Raw genomic sequence first — 23,222 nt, 5'->3', positions numbered from 1 at the left:
TGTTAAACTCCAAAGAAAGAACAGACCGCGATAAACTTCTGAAGTGGTTATATATGCACATTGGTGTGGGCACAACGGAAACGTTTACAGATGTAAGTGTGATTTGATCCAGAGAGTGAATTAGATATGGACCAGTCAACATATAGATGTTTGTAACTTTAAAAAAATATATAGGTTTGCTAATGGGGGCTGACACCATTTTGCTGAGAAAACCGGGAGAATGAATGGAAAGTAAGAGGTGAGAATGAGCAGGCACAGAGAGAGAGAGTGTTTTAGAAATGGGCATTTGGCACTAAAGTATTGGCACAGTATGAAATGAAATGAAATGAAATGGGGTTTATAGAGCGCATGGCTGCCCTAGAGCGTCCCAGCGCTAATACAATTAATAACAGACCACATGAGGGAGAGAGTTTAGGGGGCCTTGGGGAAGAGATGAGTTTTGAGTGATTTTCTAAACTTCAAGTAGGAGGGTTCCTTCCGTAGGTCCCTGGGCAGGGCATTCCACTTTTTTGCTGCATTCAGCGAGAACCGACGACCTCCAGTGCGGGCTTTCCTCACTCTAGGTGTTATGGCCAGGTTTTCTCCATCAGATCGAAGGGCCCGAGTCGGTTTATAAGGGCAAATCAATCCCCTGAGGGCTGGATGGCCATTACCTTGGAGGGATTTATGGGCAATACATAATGACTTGAAGGAGATTCGCTCCTGGATTGGGAGCCAGTGTAAAGCTCTGAGCAAGGGTTTAGCTGAAGCCCATCTAGGAGCTCCCATAAGGAGCCTAGCTGCGGCGTTCTGAACTCGCTGTAAGATGTTGATCGAGGCCTGAGGTGCCGCCAGGAGAAGGGCGTTGCCATAGTCTAGTCTGGCCAAAATTAGGCCCTGAATTAGGAGTTTTCTCGATTCGAAAGGAAGAGGGGGGCGGACCTTCCTTACAGCCCGCAGTAATCCGAAGCATCCTCCTGCCACCTTCTGTGCATGGGTCATGAATGTGAGTTGGGGTTCAAACCAAACCCCGAGGCTTTTAACTTTCTCCTTTGGGGATGGTAAGTCCCCCATACAGGGAGGCCAGTGATCAGAGGACAAGGATGGAAGTGGGTGGCCCATGACCATAATCTCGGTCTTAGCTCCATTAAGTTTGAGTTTGGAGTCAGTCATCCATGAGAAGATAGCTGTTAGGCATCTTGATAGGTCGGATGGGTGTCCCCTTTGTTGTGACAGCGAGACGATAAGTTGTGTGTCGTCTGCGTAACTAATAGATTTGATCCCGATGGGGGCTACTGCCTCCTCTAACGGGGCCATATAAACATTGAACAGTGTGGGGCTCAGGGAGGAGCCCTGAGGCACCCCACACTGAAGGGGGATAGGTTTGGACATCGAGCCATTCTCCCAGATCCTAAACGATCTTCTCTCGAGGAAGGACTCCAGCCATCTGAGGGCTGACCCCGTGATGCCCAATTTAGCGAGGCGATGGACCAAGGTAGGGTGGTCAACGGTGTCAAATGCAGCGCTTAGATCCAGGAGGATCAGGGCTGCTGATCCCCCTGAATCCCAGATGCATCTTGCCTCTTCAGTAGCAACTAGCAGGGCAGTATCTGTGCTCTGACCTGGGCGAAAACCCGTTTGGGAGTCACTCAGGAGGCCGTACTTTTCCAGATATCCTGAGAGCTGCCTATTCACCACCTTCTCGGCCACTTTGCCCATTCCTGGAAGCAAGGAGATTGGACGGTAGTTGGCCATGTCCGAGGGGTCTAGGCCTGGTTTCTTAAGGAGTGTTTTGATTTTAGCTTGCTTCCAGCTCGGGGGGACTATGCCTGTGGCGAATGAGGTGTTTAACAGCTCTGTGGCCGTAGATGAAATTTTACTCAAAATTTGTTTGAGGACATGCATAGGGGCTGGATCGGATGGAGAGCCACTTTTTATGAGGGCTAGCGTGTTACAGAAGTCTTCCCTAGTGATGGCGTTAAAGGCCCTGAGTTGGGGGCTGGGAGAAACGGGGGTTGGGGCTTCTCTCAATAATATAGTGGGCATTTGGGGGAGGCTATCTAGAATATTTTGTATTTTGCTATCAAAGAACTCCGCTAGCTGATCACATCTTAATTCGGGGTCCTTATGTATAGTTATAGGAGCTGGAATTTTGAGCAACTGTTTGACAATGTTAAACGTTTCCCTGGAGGAGTTAGCTGATGTTTTGATTTTCTCCTTAAAGAAATCTGCCTTAGATTTCTGCCGTGCAGCCTTATAGAGTCTCAGAGCGGCCTGGTAGGAGGTTTTGCTGAGAGTTGACCAATCTTTCCTCCACTTCCGTTCTAATTTTGTACAGGCTTTTCTGAGGTCTCTTAATTCAGTCGTGAACCAGGGGGATTTGAAGGTACTGCTCTTTTTTGTTTTTAATTTAAGAGGAAGAACCGTGTCCAGAGAATTGGTAAGCCAGTTATTGAAATTTTCATCCGCCAACAGTACATCAGGTTCTGGGACCGGAGTCGATTGTTCAAGGGCCTGGGTGAGGTCTCCCACCGATAACCTCGGCCAGTCTCTCTGAAGAATACGGGGACGGATAGCCCGGTCTGTTTCAGGGTGGACTTCCCAGGAGAAAGGGACTAAGAAATGGTCGGACCAAGGTAGGGGCAGAGGGGATTGAACTCTCAGATGGGGAATGTTTGAGAAAATGGGGTCTAACAAGTGGCCTTTATTATGGGTAGATTCCCCATTTATAAGATCTAATTCAAAGGCTTTGAGATTTGAAATAAGATCGGCCGCTGTTTTATCGTTAGGATCATCAAAGTGCAGGTTCAGATCTCCCAAAACCAAGAAGTTGGAGGCCCGAACTGCTGCTGCTAAGGTAGATTCTAAAAGGGAATCTGAGAATTGTTTTAGATTACCCGGCGGGCGGTAAATGAGGAATCCCGAGAGGGAGGATGTAGGTGTCAATTGAATATTGAAGCCCGTGCTCTCCGTATCTAGGATTCCGCTTTCCTCGAATCTACAAGTCAGGGATTCTCTGTAGATTATAGCAAGACCCCCCCCTTTCCCCTCATCACGGTTATGAGTCTGAATATTAAAACCGCAGGGTAGGGCAGAGATAGTATCGAAATCTGTAAAAGGGGTTAACCATGTTTCCGTGAGGAAAAGCAGATCGAGGTTGCTGTCTTCGATCAGCAAGTTGATCTCTACCGCATGTTTTGACAGGGATCTACAGTTCAGTAACGCCATCCTCAGGACTCGGCTGATTTTCTTGCCGTTGGTCCCCACGGATCCAGGAACGGGGCAGGACCGACAGCGGCAGAGCGGAGCCACCGTCCAGTCCCGTTGAAGGCACCCTGGATCCCCGTGGTTTTGTAGCGCCAGCAATTGATCCCTTGTGAGAACAGCTGGTCCTTGCCGTAAAATGGGCATAGAGGCTGGCCCTAGGCCCGTTCTGGCCCGGACGGGCCCAGACGGGCTTGCCTCCAGCGCCCCATCGGCGCGCCCGCCCGCTGCGCGGACGGGGGATGGCCTTCATTTTATAGCGCCCGGGCTGTGATTCGCCCGGCCGCTAGAGCGCTGACCCTACTTTCTCCCTAAGATGGCGGCCAAAGTCGTCGCCCTTCGGGAGCCTCTGTCGATCCGAGTGTGGCCCTGAATCGGCCCTCGGAGAGCTGGACGCGCAGGGAATAAGCGTCCCAAGTGTGGAGGTAAGGCTGTGCAAAGTTCGCAGCTAAAACGCAATTTTTCTAAGACACAGTAAATACACAACAATGTTAAAAGCAGTTGTTAAAAGTAATTTTTTTAAAAAGGGCCGGGGGCCTAGCTCCCGGCTTTCCGCCTCAGGAGCGCTCTGAATTAATTGTAGTATAGTGGGTCTCCTCGCTCTAAGTGCTCCTTTTAAGCGCCCGGGCCGTGATTCGCCCGGCCGCTAGAGCGCTGACCCTACTTTCTCCCTAAGATGGCGGCCAAAGTCGTCGCCCTTCGGGAGCCTCTGTCGATCCGAGTGTGGCCCTGAATCGGCTCTCGGAGAGCTGGACGCGCAGGGAATAAGCGTCCCAAGTGTGGAGGTAAGGCTGTGCAAAGTTCGCAGCTAAAACGCAATTTTTCTAAGACACAGTAAATACACAACAATGTTAAAAGCAGTTGTTAAAAGTAATTTTTTTAAAAAGGGTCGGGGGCCTAGCTCCCGGCTTTCCGCCTCAGGAGCGCTCTGAATTAATTGTAGTATAGTGGGTCTCCTCGCTCTAAGTGCTCCTTTTAAGCGCCCGGGCCGTGATTCGCCCGGCCGCTAGAGCGCTGACCCTACTTTCTCCCTAAGATGGCGGCCAAAGTCGTCGCCCTTCGGGAGCCTCTGTCGATCCGAGTGTGGCCCTGAATCAGCCCTCGGAGAGCTGGACGCGCAGGGAATAAGCGTCCCTAGTGTGGAGGTAAGGCTGTGCAAAGTTCGCAGCTAAAACGCAATTTTTCTAAGACACAGTAAATACACAACAATGTTAAAAGCAGTTGTTAAAAGTAATTTTTTTTAAAAGGTCCGGGGGCCTAGCTCCCGGCTTTCCGCCTCAGGAGCGCTCTGAATTAATTGTAGTATACTGCCAAACAACATTATATATGTTTTGAATAACAGTATGTATCTGAATTGTATTTTAATTATACCTATTTGTATTTTTAGTGTATATGAACGGGAGTAATTACCACAGTCTTGAAAAAGAAGGTGTTAAAAGATTGAACCTTCAAAATGCGTCGACGCATATAGTACAGCCACAAATTTTTTTTATCCTTCACCTAGAAGTATTAATTGTTATAGACAATAAGGTGGTTAGGTCAAAATATTTAGTCAACATCAAACCGTGGCATTCAAAGATAAAATTAACTGTCTGCTTAAAACTCTTGTGGAAATAGTTTTTTTAATGATATGTGTTTTTAAATGTCAATTGGATTATGTTAGTATTTTTATGAAATGATGATAATGTCTTGACCTATAACGGAGATTTGTTACCAAATGTTTTTAAGAATTTCTTGTAATAATAAATAATAAATTGTAAATCTACTTAGACATATAATTGGGGTTCTTGTGCCAATACTTGGGTCATTGGGAGTTGGATTGAAATAAGTGTTGAATTGGAGTATGGCGAATGAAAGTGAGCGAAGTGTTTGATTCCCAATGATTTATGTCTCCCAGAGGATAATAGCCGATGATAGTTCTTGTCTGAACCCTAGTCCTTTGGGTTTCCAAGAGTTCCTCTCGTTTTTTTTATACACACGACAAGATTAACTACAGCTTTGTATTTTGATATATGATATGTAACCGTGCCATATTTCATCTTTATGTATTAACAGACTGGCCTGTTCTGTTGTTCTAAGGTTTTTGTACCTTAATAAATGAAAATAAAAAAAAATAAAAAAAAGATATTATAAATGGCAGAAATCAAACAACCCAGGAGACATACAGGTCCTTCCGAATGGTCTGTAATAGTTTGTATGTTCGTAGCTTAAAATATGGTTGAGCCTGGCGCTCAAATATATTTCCAAATATTTATCATACCGCTCAGCAATTCAGAAGGGGGGCTTTAGTTAAAGCAAGGAAGCAGTTCTGAACTACCCATATTCATTTTAAAACAGACACTGTAATGAAGAAAAACAAAGACAACGGGGATGAAATAATCTTGACTAGTCAAATAAAGCTACCATGTCTTCATCTTAATAGTGAAGTATTAGGTTTCCTATGTCCGAAAAGGAACCCTCTATTAGTGTTGGTGGACCGGTTTGCTACCAAGTCTGTTTTTAACATTGAGAACATAACTAGATCAGATTTTCTAAAGCACCAAAGGTATCTATAAACAACAGGGTGAGCAGTCACCAAAGAGCCATGCAGCGAGATGGCAGCTTAAGCCATGAGATCAAGAAAGAATAAACAACACTATCTGGCTCCATCAACCAAATGTATAACCCAAACAGTGCTGCCATATCAGCATGAAAGTTTGCTTTCTGACAAGTATGAACCCTCAAACATCCTTCTCAAGCTTCCCCTCCTTGTTTACCCATGTCACACAACTAATAGCGACACAAGGCCTCTACTTACAAGAACATAACTTACTGCTTTCCCTTTCAAATCCACTCTCTTCATTCAATCCCTACACTAAACTCTACTAAACACACAAGAAATAAAGAGCACAAACCTAACAAAACTAATGCACAAAGGAAAAACAATTACTAATCAACTATTAACCTCTTATCTTGGGCTCCGGTGTAGCATGCCACTCGATGCAAAACTCATCAGCGCCTTGTCTGGGGTAGTAAGCGATACATGTATACAATTTACAATTACAGATGAACACATCAAGAACATGTGTGGCCACATCCTCTCCCACAACACAGCTGTGTATACAACTTGATTTGGTACTGTGCCAGATAGTGTGGACTGAAACCTACTCAACAACGAAAGCTTTTCCTAATGTCATATGATTTTGTTGTCTTGCACCTTACGTGTGCATCGACCTTGGCTGACACCATTTTTTTTTCTTAAGGACTGACTTGACAGCGCAGTGTTTTTTTTTCTATGCACGATTGAGTGGGTGAAAGTCAGTCAGTGCATCAGTGGGTGAGTAGATGAATGCACGAGTGAAAGGATATAGGAGTGTGTGCTTGTAAGAGGAGTTACCGAGTGTCAAAACTCATCAGTGACAGGAAAGACACTTCAGTTATATACCAGCTACTGGTTTGTGTTTTCATCCATATTTTTCCTAACATGAAATCTGATTAGAACGTGCGTCCAATGCCACCAGCAGTCTCCAGCAGTAGGCCCCCACATCAGTCTATTGTCATTGGGGATAGTCTTCCCTCTATAGAATCACACAACACAGTTTTTTAGAGTTTTATATAGTGCAAACTAGACCCGAGAAATCGGGTATCAGAGCGCTTTACATGAGCACCAGTTTCGTTACAGATGGACACATTCATTTTTGTTAGGCACAGGGAGATTAAGTGATTTGCCCAGAATCACAAGCTGTTGAGTGTCGTTACTGAGGCGCGAACCAGGTTCCCCATCTTTGAGGTCAACCGCTGTAGCCGTAAGGCCACATCCCCTCCCCAATGATATGTATGAACAGCTTCCTAGGAGGATCAGGATCCACCTCCAAACCTGGAACTTTGGATGTCTGTTTTGTGGGAAGAGTGCTGAAGCCTTGGAGAAGAAAGTGGCCTGAATCTCACATGATTGTGAGCAGATCGTACAGGGGTGTTCAAAACACTGAATGACTGACACTATCCACACTACTTAACCACCCGCTCCTAATGGATGAGTTGTCAGTGTCCAAGAGGGACCTTCACTTGCCACGGGCTTGATCAAGCTCCTGCCGAATCTTTCAAGTCATGTTACTACTCTGTGCCCGTTCACAGAAGAATCAAGCCTGAATGATCTCAGAGCGGAGATATTTTCTATCAAGTAGCAGATCAAGGACAATGTTAAAAACACTTTTCTGTAGAAACAAACTTGCAGGAATACTAAATTGAGCTGTTGCCAACAAATTATTTCTTTACTGCAAGATTGTTACCTGCTAGAAGCTTGGGACTTTGTAATTCACATAGGCCTACAAATCTTTCAAGACTAGACATTCAGTTTCAGACCAAACTTTCCAGTTATGGGTTAGTCTTTTAAAATGAATAGATAAAATATTCCATGCCTCTCTTCCAAGATGGAAAAAAGTCAGCTCAACTTGCTCTCTACGAAGAAGGAGAAATACATGTTGCCTCACAGTAGGAACTCTACTATATGCATCTGGGTGTGGTTTATTGCACAGAATGGCTTTATAGAACCTTTATCTTTCCCATCACCTCCTTCAGGAGCACACAGAATTCAACCCGCACCGCACAGGAATAATCATAAGACCCAGCACCTCTCATGGGCTTGACCCTGCAATAATTTCTACTACTAATTTCAGAAATGTTACTGAAGGAAAGTTAGAATGGCTCAGCCTACTCTGAATCTGAGTTGACTAAAGTCAGCTCTGTCTATGATAAAGTTCAAAATACTGACTCTCGACCAACGCCTGACAGCTCTGCAGTGGGTAAACCCTGGCCAAGCAGAATGCAAACATGTCACATTTCTGTCCAGGAACTCCAGTGTTAGTACTTCAGGTTTGTATTCATGATAAAAAAAACTGCCAGTTGCAGCATACCGCTGTCCTTCAGTCTGACCTCAGAAACATGGATTCCAACAAGGTCCAAATCCAGCGAACTAGGTGTTCATTTTCTCATATGTGTAGTTATCCAGAAGTGACCATCATTCTAATTCTACACACTATTCAACCTCCAGCACTCCCACCCTCCAAGTGATTCTGTTATGAAGTTCGGTTAAAGAGTCATTTTCCCTAGGTTACACAGGGATCAAATCATGTATGATACCCAGCCGTGTGAATCCGCAAAGGGCGGGTTCTCCTCTGGCTTCTTCTGGTGCTTCCATACTCCTTCTTTGTTCTCCTTAATATACAAAGTGCAGCTTCTCAGCTGCCTCCCTGTGTTCTCCAGGATATGCATGAAAAAGCATTAGTGTGTGCACTGCAGGTTTCAATCATTATCCACTGGCAATGGATCACATGTGTGCAGGCTTGTCTGTGTTCGTGAAGATCCGCACCATTGCACTGCAGTATCTGCCTCAATTGAATTCCCTGGATGTCCATAAGTGGTTTTGTGATTCAGGTCCCCGGTTCTTTCCTGGATATACACAAATTATCAGTGTACAAAGGGTGGGTGTAAACTCTCACATAGCTCTTGCATGCCCCTGCTTCCCCTTGTCCCCAGAGGTGAATATTACCTGAGGAGTGTGTCCAACTCACCTGTCTCCCGCAAGTCGCTGGCCTTGGTGCGAGCAGCCTTTGCTTTGGCAGGATCAGAGGCATGGGGGTGGTCCTGATTGGTAAAGAGCATCAGGCGTTTGTGGCTCATCTTTAACTTTACATCACTGAAAAGGTTGGAGCAGACCCAGAGAGCCTCGCCTAGTGAGAAGTCAGCACTGTGCCCAATAGTGTTGCGGAAGTGTGCCTTCCCCTTGTCCCCGAAGAATCCATCCAGTTCTAGCACACGCTTGGCCCCTGAGCAAAAGCGAAGGAGAAAAAAAACACAGCATTAGCATTTACATGATAGTCTGCACCAAAAGCCATAAAAATGCCAGTGGCCTAGGTACCACAACCCCCTTCCATTGCCTCTCTTCAATCATGTCAAGCAGCCAGATGCAACACAACATTTCATTAAAAAAAGATCACTGGTATTTTAGAATCCCTTTTCTTTATGAACGTGCAGTCAAGGGGGGGTCAAGGTTGGACCACAGTTTAACTGAGCGACAGACCACACAAGCTGTAACTAACCATACAGAAGAGAAAGTTGGAGACAAAAAGAGTGTTGGAGAAGATGGTGAACCATGGTCGACAAGGCATAGTTGTCTCTGTAATAAGCACCAATAAAACTGCAATGTTACGGAAATCCAGTCCTTTGTTGCAGACACTTGTCAACAGCACACAATGGCATGACTAAAGTACAGCTATGCAGTTCTAGCCGGAGAGAGGAACATCCTTACCTAAAGTCTGAAGGATACCCTCTGCTGCTCAGTGCCAACCCTGCTCCATAGGCTACAAAGGCATAGCTTCAAAACAGCTAGAGGAGCCCTGACCAGAGGGAGCAACGAAACCACATAATGGAAAACATATGCACACAACTCCAGTGCCTCTCAGTATCCCACATTAGACCAGACAAGGATGGTTAGAGCTACCTGTTGAGACATGGTTAAAGCTGGAAATATTAGTAAACTTAGCGCTTTACAAACAAGCATTGGAAATGCAATAGGGCTCGCATTAGGAAAGTTTGAGCTATTGGTGTTATAAATGAATTATTTTTATTTGTGTTTTTTTTTAAATAGCTAAATTAATAGCTTTATCATTTACAATGCCAATAGTTATAACTTTCGCAAATGTGACACCTATAGCATTTGCAATGCAACATGTTTTGTATTTACGTGACTTAGATGTATTGATATTACAAATAACAATGGCTTTTAATTTTTTTAAATAATTAATACTTAAATAATTTATTTAATTTGTAATGGCAATAGCTTAAACTTTTGTAAATAACATTTGTGAAGATTATGTTCAGTGTTTTTTATTGTGACGAAAATCCAAGAACAGAAGTGAAATATTAACATCTTTTTGTGATTTGTAATAAAGCGTGAAAGCTTGAAAAATTGAAAGAACATATTTGAACCAGTGATGCTGTGGTTGCGCTGAGTGATGTGTGCATCGATGTAGCTGTTTGGTGGGTGCATTGGTGGAGCTTAGTTGGAGCATCGGTGGAGCTGTATGGTGGGTGCCACGGCGGAGCTGTGTGGTGGGTGCCAGGGCTGAGCTGTGTGGTGGGTGCATCGGTGGAGCTGTGTGGTGGGAGCATCGGTGGAGCTGTGTGGTGGCTGCATCGGTGGAGCTGTGTGGTGGCTGCATCGGTGGAGCTGTGTGGTGGCTGCATCGGTGGAGCTGTGTCGGTGGAGCTGTGTGGTGGCTGCATCGCTGGAGCTGTGTGGTGGCTGCATCGCTGGAGCTGTGTGATGGGTGCATCGCTGCAGCTGTGTAGGTGGAGCTGTGTGGTGGGTGCATCGGTGGAGCTGTGTGGTGGGTGCATCGGTGGAGCTGTGTGGTGGGTGCATCGGTGGAGCTGTGTCGGTGGAGCTGTGTGGTGGGTGCATCGGTGGAGCTGTGTGGTGGGTGCATCAGTGGAGCTGTGTGGTGGGTGCATCGGTGGAGCTGTGTTGGTGGAGCTGTGTGGTGGGTGCGTCGGTGGAGCTGTGTCGGTGGAGCTGTGTGGTGGGTGCATCGGTGGAGTTGGGTGGTGGGTGCATCGGTGGAGCTGTGTGGTGGATGCATCGGAGAGCTGTGTGGTGGATTCATCGGTGGAGCTGTGTGGTGGGTGCATCGGTGGAGCTGTGTGGTGGGTGCATCGGTGGAGCTGTGTGGTGGGTGCATCGGTGAAGCTTAGTGGATGCATTGGTGGAGCTGTGTGGTGGGTGCATTGGTGGAGCTTAGTTGGAGCATCGATGGAGCTGGGTGGTGGGTGCATCTGTGGAGCTGGGTGGTGGGTGCATCTGTGGAGCTGGGTGGTGGGTGCATCTGTGGAGCTGGGTGGTGGGTGCATCTGTGGAGCTGGGTGGTGGGTGCATCTGTGGAGGTGGGTGCATCCGTGGAGCTGTGTGGTGGGTGCATCGGCGGAGCTGTGTGGTGGGTGCATCGGCGGAGCTGTGTGGTGGGTGCATCGGCGGAGCTGTGTGGTGGGTGCCTCAGCGGAGCTGTGTGGTGGGTGCCTCGGCGAAGTTGTGTGGTGGGTGCCTCGGCGGGGCTGTGTGGTGGGTGCATCGGTGGAGCTCTATGGTGGGTGCAACGGTGGAGCTGTATGGTGGGTGCATCGGTGGAGCTTTGTGGTGGGTGCATCGGTGGAGCTGTGTGGTGGGTGCATCGGTGGAGCTGTGTGGTGGGTGCATCGGTGGAGCTGTGTGGTGGGTGCATCGTTGGAGCTGTGTGGTGGGTGCATCGATGGAGCTGTGTGGTGGGTGCATCGATGGAGCTGTGTGGTGGGTGCATCGGTGGAGCTGTGTGGTGGGGGCATCTGTGGAGCTGTGTGGTGGGGGCATGTGTAGTGGGGGCATGTGTGGTGGGTGCATCGGTGGAGCTGTGTGGTGGGTGCATCTGTGGAACTGGGTGCATCGGTGGAGCTGGGTGGTGGGTGCATTGGTGGAGATGTGTGGTGGGTGCATCGGTGGAGCTGTGTAGGTGGAGCTGTGTGGTGGGTGCATCTGTGAAGCTGTGTGGTGGGTGCATCGGTGGAGCTTAGTGGGTGCATTGATGGAGCTGTGTGGTGGGTGCATTGCTGGAGCTTAGTTGGAGCATCGGTGGAGCTGTGTGGTGGGTGCATCGGTGGAGCTGTGTGGTGGGTGCATCAGTGGAGCTGTGTGGTGGGTGCATCAGTGGAGCTGTGTGGTGGGTGCATCTGTGGAGCTGTGTGGTGGGTGCATCTGTGGAGCTGTGTGCTGGGTGCATCTGTGGAGCTGTGTGCTGGGTGCATCTGTGGAGCTGTGTGCTGGGTGCATCAGTGGAGCTGTGTAGGTGGAGCTGTGTGGTGGGTGCATCTGTTGAGCTGTGTGGTGGGAGCATCTGTGGAGCTGTGTGGTAGGTGCCTCGGTGGAGCTGTGTGGTGGGTCGTTCGGTGGAGCTGTGTGGTGGGTGCCTCGGTGGAGCTTTGTGGTGGGTGCATCGGTGGAGCTGTGTGGTGGGTGCATCAGTGGAGCGCTGTGGTGGGTGCATCGGTGGAGCTGTGTCGTTGGAGCTGTGTGCTGGGTGCATCGGTGGAGCTGTGTAGGTGGAGCTGTGTGGTGGGTGCATCTGTTGAGCTGTGTGGTGGGTTCATCTGTGGAGCTGTGTGGTGGGTGCCTCGGTGAAGCTGTGTGGTGGGTGCATCTGTGGAGCTGTGTGGTGGGTGCATCTGTGGAGCTGTGTGCATCGGTGGAGCTGGGTGGTGGTTGCATTGGTGGAGCTGTGTGGTGGGTGCATTGGTGGAGCTGTGTGGTGGGTGCATCGGTGGAGCTGTGTAGGTGGAGCTGTGTGGTGGGTGCATCTGTGAAGCTGTGTGGTGGATGCATTGGTGGAGCTTAGTGGGTGCATTGGTGGAGCTGTGTGGTGGGTGCATTGCTGGAGCTTAGTTGAAGCATCGGTGGAGCTGTGTGGTGGGTGCATCGGTGGAGCTGTGTGGTGGGTGCATCAGTGGAGCTGTGTGGTGGGTGCATCGGTGGAGCTGTGTCGTTGGAGCTGTGTGCTGGTTGCATCGGTGGAGCTGGGTGGTGGGTGCATCGGTGGAGCTGTGTGGTGGGTGCATCGGTGGAGCTGTGTAGGTGGAGCTGTGTGGTGGGTGCATCTGTTGAGCTGTGTGGTGGGTGCATCTGTGGAGCTGTGTGGTGGGTGCCTCGGTGGAGCTGTGTGGTGGGTGCCTCGGTGGAGCTGTGTGGTGGGTGCCTCGGTGGAGCTGTGTGGTGGGTGCCTCGGTGGAGCTGTGTGCTGGGTGCATCTGTGGAGCTGGGTGGTGGGTGCATTGGTGGAGCTGTGTGGTGGGTGCATCGGTGGAGCTGTGTAGGTGGAGTTGTGTGGTGGGTGCATCGGTGGAGCTGGGTGGTGGGTGCATCATTGGAGCTGTGTGGTGGGTGCATCGGTGGAGCTGTGTCGTTGGAGCTGTGTGCTGGGTGCATCGGTGGAGCTGTGTAGGTGGAGCTGTGTGGTGGGTGCATCTGTTGAGCTGTGTGGTGGGTTCATCTGTGGAGCTGTGTGGTGGGTGCCTCGGTGAAGCTGTGTGGTGGGTGCATCTGTGGAGCTGTGTGGTGGGTGCATCTGTGGAGCTGTGTGCTGGGTGCATCGGTGGAGCTGGGTGGTGGGTGCATTGTTGGAGCTGTGTGGTGGGTGCATTGGTGGAGCTGTGTGGTGGGTGCATCGGTGGAGCTGTGTAGGTGGAGCTGTGTGGTGGGTGCATCTATGAAGCTGTGTGGTGGATGCATTGGTGGAGCTTAGTGGGTGCATTGGTGGAGCTGTGTGGTGGGTGCATTGCTGGAGCTTAGTTGAAGCATCGGTGGAGCTGTGTGGTGGGTGCATCGGTGGAGCTGTGTGGTGGGTGCATCAGTGGAGCTGTGTGGTGGGTGCATCGGTGGAGCTGTGTCGTTGGAGCTGTGTGCTGGTTGCATCGGTGGAGCTGGGTGGTGGGTGCATCGGTGGAGCTGTGTGGTGGGTGCATCGGTGGAGCTGTGTGGTGGGTGCATCTGTTGAGCTGTGTGGTGGGTGCATCTGTGGAGCTGTGTGGTGGGTGCATCTGTGGAGCTGTGTGGTGGGTGCCTCGGTGGAGCTGTGTGGTGGGTGCCTCGGTGGAGCTGTGTGCTGGGTGCATCTGTGGAGCTGGGTGGTGGGTGCATTGGTGGAGCTGTGTGGTGGGTGCATCGGTGGAGCTGTGTAGGTGGAGTTGTGTGGTGGGTGCATCGGTGGAGCTGGGTGGTGGGTGCATCATTGGAGCTGTGTGGTGGGTGCATCGTTGGAGCTGGGTGGTGGGTGCCTCGGTGGAGCTGTGTGGTGGGTGCATTGGTGGAGCTGTATGATGGGTGCCTCGGTGGAGCTGGATTCAATGGTCTTATTACGAGGCTGCCCTGGTGTCAGAACACTCATGTTGTAATAAAACAACGGATAGTACATTATCTAGAGATGTATTTGAAATCAACTTCAAGAAATTTGTTTAGCAATATTAGAATCTGAGTGCTTACTCACTCAGCATCAGAGTGGTTAAACTGCTGACCATGGAACGACTAGTTTCGTTCCAATTGTGCAGTACGGTACAAATAAATCTGTTTTGTGGCGTTCATTCAATTTCTTCATGCATGCCAGGTCACGTGCTTTAAACCACAGCCATATTACGTAGGCCATGCATCTTAGAAAGGATTTCTAGTTACACTTTTTTTGGTCATTCCCTTTAGAGAACACACCTCAACTTTCACGAAAGTTACAGCACATTAACAATGAGAGCTGCATTAGTGAGCGCAGGACCCATGATCTTCAAATTGCACACAGTTCTCTACAACATGCACATTAACCCACTTAGCTATGACACCGCTCAGAAAAAAATGCCTTGATAGGGGAGGGTGACACAGAAATTGAGCTGCAGGTGTGCTTCGTGCAAATTATGATGCGATATGTTTGGGGAGCACACTCACACACAACTCTACTCCACACTCCGAGCTCGTGCTAAAACCCGAATCTCGAGGGAGTTGTGTGTCTGTGACATTGTAACCTGGTAGCTTTTCCATCTTCCTTGTGTGCAGATATTTTCGGTGTGACGATTACGATGCAAATACACTCGTTCGAGAGATTGGAGCTGTCACTGGGGCGCTGGAGTCACAGCTGAGTTTGGAATGAAAGAGGCGGATGCGTGCACTCAGCATTCAAAGACCCTCGGACGCCTTAATGGCACATGGAATACTTTACAGCCTTCTAATGGCAGGCGGCGGTTATTGACTGGGAAGAACAAACAGAAAGCACCAGAAACTAGGCGGAAATGCAAGACACATGGCAAGCTGGAGGGAAAACGTGCGATATCGGCCTCTGCTTTTAAGGGATCTGAGATTTAATGAAAGGTTGGTGCATTTCAAAGGCATGGTGTTTGACGTCTGTGCCCCTTCACATGCGCGGGAAAGGCGGGAAGACATAGCCCTACTTGGCTTTCTCTGCCCTGCTCTCTACAGAGAAATCTCCCGAATAGCCCCTGCATTCTGTTGGTTAGAGATGCTGATTTATCAATTGTTAAGGTAGGTGGAAAATAGAAATGGAACTGTCCCCGGAATGGGTAATCAGCATGCATGAAAGTCTACAATCCCTAAATAAAACGCCTGTCTCTAATTTCTTTATACCTCAAAGAAACAAGTTAAACAGGTTTTAAAAGGAGACACGGCCTCCGGCCGTGAAACTGAAAGTACGGCCGGGCGGCCGTGAATAATTAGGTGGTGACAAATGCGCTGGGAGGGCTGCCTTTGATGTGGTAATGCGAGGCAGGCAGGCAGGCGGCTGGTGGCATTGTGCACGCGCTTTTTAGGGCTTGCGCAAGCGCAATGACCTAAAAAGCACATGCACTCAAAGGAATCGCCAGTGGAATCGCCAGTGGTGGTTAAACACTGGATAAGCCCCTATAGAGCTTCCAGCTGTGCACATGTGCACAGCAGGCGAGCCCTAAAAAGCAAGAGATAAGTAGGTTGCATAATCAAGATATTTATAAATGACAATGTGGATGAGTTAGTCAGTATGGCATTAATTTATGGCACAAATGTCTCTTATGGAGTAAGCTTTTCAGGAATGAATCAAAAAGGTGAACCATGATTTATAAGCCCCGGAAGAGCAGCACATAAGGTGGGTGGCAACTTACTGTTAATGCACTCAATTGTGATCCTAACACTCAACTCTTAGTGACAATGGATGTATCCTCTTTATATACTCAAATTCCCCAACAGGATGGAGTGGACGTGATAGAACTATATCTCAATTCTAGACCTCGGCCGCACAGAGTGCCCTCTGAACTCATCGTCAATTTGGCATCTCTTGCCCTCAAGAAGAACTTCTTCGTATTCGAGGATGAAATGTTTTTACAGATAAAGGGATCGGCTATGGGGTGTCCTTTCGCCCCGGAAATGGCTATACTTTATATGGCCCAATACGAAGAAAGATTTGTCTATAACAACAACCCGTACGGAGCACACATTGGGCAGTGGCTCCGGTACATAGACGATGTGTGGTGCATTTGGAATGGTACATCAGAATCCCTTGAAGAGTTCCATCAGTGGCTGAACAATCGTAGTCCAGACATAAAATTCAGTCTGGCATATGACTGTAGAACCATGCCGTTTCTTGATGTGGAGATCACATCCACACCAGAAGGCCTGAAGCCCACACTGTTCCAGAAAAAAACTGACAGGAATAATGCGCTACACTACGCAAGTTTCCATCCTAAAAGCTTGAAGACCAATCTCCCATATGGCCAGTACCTACGGGTGAGAAGGAATTGCTCGAGAACGGAAGACTTCATTATTCATGGAGAAGCTCTGACTAATAAGCTGAAAGCACGAGGTTATCCGTCCAAACTTTTGAAACAATCTATGAAGAGGGCAAGATGGACACCTCGGGAACATCTTTTGCAAAAACGAGAAAAATCCAATGTCGAGAGAATGGTCTGTGTTTCCACGTTTGGACCCCACACCAACCCAGTACAGAAAATAATCCGTAACAATTGGCATCTGATCGAAGAAATCCTACCGGATATTGGTAAACCTCTGTTCGCACTTAAAAAAACCAGGAGTATCGGACAACAGATCTCATCTACAAGGGGTGCCACGAAAAAAGAAACGCAAGGAACACTTTTCAACATGGGCCCGGTGATGGGCCATCGTAAATGTGGGACATGCTCAGTGTGCAACTTGACAACAGAAGGAACCCTGTTCACGGATGGCCAAAAACATTGGCGTCATAACAACTTTACAAACTGTAAGACCAAGTATGCAGTATATGCCATCACATGCCCTTGTGGAAAGGTATACATTGGCAAAACAACCCAAGAAGCGCGTCAACGCATCATCCAGCATCGTTCCAGGATAAATAACAAAGTGTTGACAGCACCCTTGGTTTCCCATTTTTTGCGTAAAGAACATTCATCCAATGATCTGAAATGGACGATCCTAGCGAACATTAAGAATACCCCAGGAGCAGGCGGGGACCCAGATGTACGCTTAGCTCAAAAAGAGGCTTACCTAATCCTGAGGTTTAACACTGCCATGGTGGGACTCAATGACCTCAATGAACTCAGCAATCTGTAGAAAGTCTGTAGCGTTTGCTTGTCTGTGCTGCCCGCTGCTCGTGTGTCTGCGTAACAATTTTTTTTTTTTTAACACGTATGCCACCTTTAAACCTTGTAAGGGTCTTCTAGTGTGCTGTCTATGGTCCTTAGCCCTTTGCTGCCCATTTGTTGTCACACGCGTCATTCTACATCACTATACATCCCAATCTGAATTCCCTTTAAGTGGAGTGTGCTCCACCCTTCCACCGAGCGGGCGCTGGTACTCCGTGTGCAATAATCACAGCACCGTAGTATCACACAAGGGAACTACATGTCCCATCAAGCCGTGTTAGACGTATTGCGCGTTAAATACACCAAGACACGCCCTCGTGTTGCCAGTTTCTTGCCGCTTGGGTGCCTGATGCACAGCTACGATTAACTTGTCTAAAAACGTAAGTCCTATCTAAATAAACTAAAAGATGAAAAGATTGAGTGAGCGCGATCCCGGCTCCTCACTAATTACCGCCTTCCCCTTTGCATTTTACAGTTGCCGAACTAGCGCGGCGGCTGCCGCTGGTGTTCGTGCACAGATTTGAAATCCTACAAATCAAGGTAGGACGATGTGTTGACTGGTGGTACTAATATCTATGTATGATAGCGCACTTCTGGGCAACTGAATTTGGGATTGTAATACAACGCGTTGTTTACTTTCCTTAGGCACATTACAACAATACTTGAACTCAGGCGCTTCAGCATCCCTTACACTTGTTAGTGTTTAAAACATTAAGGTACGTGCCTACAGCTAAGTTCCTTTTTGCTAACGGTGGTTCGGAGGATATTACAATTAACAGACTAATTAGGGTTTATATCGTCTCTTTCACAGGGAGTTCCCCGGTATTTCCAACTTAAGGTATTTGTCTACTTTCTAACAGTGTTTGAGTCTAAGCTAGGTGTTAGTCAGCCCTTCATTGATACCATGTTTTTAAATTAATTCACAGTGACAACGACTTTCCCAATCCTTGTCCTGAGGAGAACCCTTAACCTATTGAACGGGTTCGAAACGCGTCGGCGTCCTGCTCCACCCAGATACTGAACCAGCAGGGCACAATAGGAATATAACCCACAACCATGTCTACATTGATGCATAGTTTTGTGTCTTCCTAATTTGTGCACCATATGTTAAATCATCTAATGTGTATCTAGTGGTGGTGAAAACAAGTAGGCTAGTTTGTCTTCTTGTCTGTCCACTTGTTTATTTTCATTCAGGATTGGTGCCTCAACAAATGAAATTTCTCGAGGCATTATATAGTTGTCCATATTCATTGTCATCATAATTGATATATGTGTATGTTTTGACTTTATGTATTGTATATGGTTTTTTCAATGTTTTTGTGAACCTCAGTAATTGCTGTGTGAATCCTTTGATGCCAAAGTTTTTGGTAAAAATCTATTTTTCATAAAAAAACAAGTGACTAAACACAAATGGTTTGTCAGCCTAGCAATTCATTGTACTAGGTGTGCATTTGTTTCTATCAAATTACACTGCCCGGCAATTCGGTTTGTTTGTTTCATAGGCTACAAAGGCATAGCTTCAAAACAGCTAGAGGAGCCCTGACCAGAGGGAGCAACGAAACCACATAATGGAAAACATATGCACACAACTCCAGTGCCTCTCAGTATCCCACATTAGACCAGACAAGGATGGTTAGAGTTACCTGTTGAGACATGGTTAAAGCTGGAAATATTAGTAAACTTAGCGCTTTACAAAAAAGCAAGAGATAAGTAGGTTGCATAATCAAGATATTTATAAATGACAATGTGGATGAGTTAGTCAGTATGGCATTAATTTATGGCACAAATGTCTCTTATGGAGTAAGCTTTTCAGGAATGAATCAAAAAGGTGAACCATGATTTATAAGCCCCGGAAGAGCAGCACATAAGGTGGGTGGCAACTTACTGTTAATGCACTCAATTGTGAATTAGTCTGCTGTGGCTACAGACATCCTAAGGTATGCCGGATGAGAGCAGGGTCCTGGAGGTCACCAATTTAGGAAGCGGGGGTTACTCATACGATGACATCAAAGATTCAAAAAATAATTTCACGAACACAGGGTGAATAAGACTCTCTATGGAAGCAACTACATCAAAGCTGCTCCATGAAAGATTCAACCACTTTTTGGAGAATAGTTAAAGCACCTTTCCTTTGCGTAGAGACTAGTCTGCCAAAATTAGAAGTAGCCATAGACTCTGACACTGGGGTTGACAATTTTTCAACCATTTTTAGAAAAGATGAAGAAATAATCTTGAGTTTAGCTGAGACTCCCAAACAAATAAATTACCCTATACAGATTAATTTGCCCATAACGAAGTTGTCACGGCCTTAAAAAAGTCAAAATCAGGTAAAGCCCCTGGTCCAGATGGGGTCCCGGTGGACCTATTTAAACAAAATCTAGACTTATGGTCCCCTATCCTGACGAGAGTTCTGGAAGCGACTACCAGGATCGGTTTAGTTGAGTCCTGGTCTACTTCAACCTTAGTGCCGATTTTTAAAAAGGGTGACCGCAATAGCCCGACTTGTTATCGGCCAATTTCGCTTCTGGACTCTCTCGGCAAAATTGCCGGCCGCATCCTTTTAGATCGCCTTCAAGGCTGGGCTGTTGAAAATAGTATAGTATCAGACTTACAATACGGTTTTCGCGAAGGGTTGGGTACAGTTGACCAAGTTCTAAATCTTACCTTGTTAATGAAGAAATACGTCTCAGCAAAGGGAGGCTCACTGTATATGGTCTATGTTGACCTAACAGCAGCGTTCGACTGTGTAAGTCACTCTAAACTTTGGGCAATAGTCCTAGACATGGGAGTCGAACCCTCGCTGGTAAATTTTTTGAGAGAACTTTATTCTAACGCATCAGCGAGGGTGAGATACGGGGTTGATGGGGAGCTGACCAAGCCCTTTAAGATAGAGAGGGGGGTCAGGCAGGGGTGTGTCGTGGCCCCCTTCCTATTCATGTTATACACCAATGGGCTTGAATCAGAAATGGTTAAAGATAGCCAGGATCTTCCAGCTATTTGTCGTCGACCTATACCGGCATTATTGTATGCCGACGACACCGTAATTCTGGCAAGAACCTCGGTCCAACTTCAGCGCTCGCTAAATAGATACTGCAACTATATGACCTCCCTGAACGTCAACATAAAAAAGACTTTTACTATGTATGCTGGCCCGAGACAAAAACGGAAAAATAAGGACATATTTGTTAACAACTCCAGCTTAGAGACCACAACATCCTATCCCTATTTAGGGATTTTGGTAGATAACAAGTTAAATTGGTCAAAAGCCATCCAGGCTAGGAAGTTGTCCTTTCTAAGGGCCACTTCAGTGCTGACGGCGTTTGCACAAAAACTAGGAAAGAGATCACCAGATGAAATGTTAAAGATCTTTCAAGCAAAATGCATCAGTGTTGCCAGCTACGGTTCAGGTGTTTGGGGGTACTCAAATACAGATGATTTGCAGAGAGTAGAGAACTCTTTCCTTCGTTATCTCCTCTCAGTCCCACAAAGTGCCACGACATATGGGTGTCATTTAGAATTAGGTTTGGATCATATCTCGGATACTTTAAAGATCCAACCAATAATGCTGTGGAGACGTATATGGACCAATGAGCAGTGCCTATTAACCCGTGCCCTTATTAAGGACTGCATGGCATTAGATAATACTCACAAAATAAGATGGATTGAGTATGTAAAGTCCTTTTTTATTGACCTCGGTCTCTTGAGTTATTATACACATCCAGATACGATTTCCAAATTGCCAAGAAGGGACCGAAAAAAGCTGTGTCTCCATCATTTGAGAGATCTTCGATTGGTCCAAGAAGCGGGAAAAAGCTCAGTTCAACATCTTCTGGCCATTCAAACCACCTTCTCACTACAACCATATTTAAAATATAATTTGAACCAATATGAAAAATTTCTACTGACACGATTCAGATTAGATAATTTTTTCCGGTTGATCTCGTTCCCAAAACAAAATGATTGGACGAGGAATTTGCCATCGTGCCCCTGGGATTCAATCTCCAGGCAATCTACAATTCATATAGTAATGTTTTTTCAAGTTTTATGTAATACCACGCAGGCGCTGGATAATCCCAATAGTGAGAATAATGGGGCTTTGAACCTGTCGTCCAACTTTCTTAGCCCTACAAATGTTGGAAAATGAATTGTATGCCAAATCTATTGCATGTTTTTTAAAATTTCGTGTCCAACACCGTCCCAACCTCAATCTTGATTAACTGACATCTCTGTGTTAAATTATAACATTTTAAATTATTTTATTGGATACATGTTTTAACTGTACTTTTATGGTTTTCTATAAATTATGAAAATCGAATAAAGGTGATTTAAAGTAAAGAGTGTGGGGCATGGGGTGAAGAAAAAGGAATGGCAACTTGACAGATCAAACTTCTGGAGCAGCATCACCTTGTGCGCTCAATTAGGGGGGCCACAACTGAAGTGGAAAGCGTTCTTCTGAAGAGCAAATTTGGGGTACAGTGTTAAATTCAGGAGGCCAAATCGGCAGAAGTTAGCCTAAGTATGGTTGTCTGTGTCAATTGTACGACTTCTGTGTCATATGGATACCCTCAGAGGCAAGCCTTGAAAAATAAACAAATTGCTACTAAATCTAGAGGTTGTGACTAATAACCAAATAAGGATGCCCGTGCTGACTACCTTAAAGATACCCTAATTCAGAAATATTTGTACTGATAACTAATGTATGGATCGGGTCTGATATGCCCTTATTTGTTTGAATACGGTTATATTTAATATACAGGATGTTTAACGCGTATTTTCTGAAAAATAATCCATGTTATTGTATTTTGATGGCATACTGTTGACTTGTGTATGAACAATTGAATAGAAAGATATTTAAACACAAATCCACAGGTTGTTTAACTTAGTAGAGTAACAAAACTACTACAACCACAAGATCTCCACTTGATGTTTTTCTGACAGCAGGATTAACAGAAGCACTGGCAAAGCCAATTGTTCTGGCTTTGCCAATGCTCTGTAGGTGACGCCTTTGACTTTGACAAAGCCAAAAACTAATATTGTCAACCAGCTATGTTAGAAGTGTAGAAAACATTGTTTTCACTCAAATTGGTTGCTTAGTGACACTACGTCTTGCTGTATCACATGAAGTAGTGGCCATTTTGCAAGAAAAGAAAGCAATGTTTTCAATACTTTCAAGATGGCCCCCATGTTACATGGCACAACATGACAATGCAATGTAGTGGTGACCTTGAAAGTACAGAAAAAAGGTTTTCTAAACTTTTAACACCGCAGGCTCTACCATTAGCTTTGCCAGTGCCAACACATTTTAATAGTATCCAGCACTGACAAAGTCAATTGCTGCTACCACCATGGAACGGGCGGGGGAGAAACAAAACACTAACACAGGGGGGGGAATGAAGGGGCACAGGAAAACTGCAGTGGAACAACATATAAGGAGGGAATGAGGGAAAGAGCACGAGTGCACGGCTAAAGAAAAGGAGCAACACATGCTCTCTCATGAAGTGCTAAACAATAAATGAAAGTAAAAATAATAATAATAATAGTTCCCGGATGTCACTAGTCTTAACCAAGTGCTAGCTAGCTATGATCTGGGGGCAGGATAGACCCAGAACAGGGAAAGAAGCCATCCAATAAGGAGCAGAATTCCGAGATTGACAAGACAGCTGTTCATAGGAAGACTGCAAAAGAATATTTCAGGTACCACATTTTTAATTTGTCAAAATTGTTGTATTAAGTGATGGCTGGTGGCTGACTGTCCTAGCGCATCCACTGTGTTAGACCCCATGGTTAAAGGCTCAAAGGCCGGCAGATCTATTCAGTCT

General features: G+C 46.6%; 1 protein-coding gene across 8 annotated transcripts in view; it reads right to left on the bottom strand.

Moving 5' to 3' along the window:
* XRCC6 (X-ray repair cross complementing 6) overlaps window positions 1–23,222 on the bottom strand; it is a 227,184-nt gene that overhangs the window by 141,319 nt on the left and 62,643 nt on the right. For all 8 annotated transcript variants that reach the window (XM_078683226.1, XM_078683253.1, XM_078683262.1 and 5 more), the window contains one exon: window positions 8,793–9,047. In XM_078683226.1, the coding sequence (XP_078539352.1) occupies window positions 8,793–9,047 (255 nt within the window). The remainder of the gene's footprint in view (window positions 1–8,792; window positions 9,048–23,222) is intronic.

The sequence above is a fragment of the Lissotriton helveticus genome, chromosome 1_1 (assembly GCF_964261635.1).
Source record: "Lissotriton helveticus chromosome 1_1, aLisHel1.1, whole genome shotgun sequence".
In the NCBI taxonomy this organism is placed as follows: Eukaryota; Metazoa; Chordata; class Amphibia; order Caudata; family Salamandridae; genus Lissotriton; species Lissotriton helveticus.
This window is presented reverse-complemented; position numbering and strand designations above follow the sequence as displayed.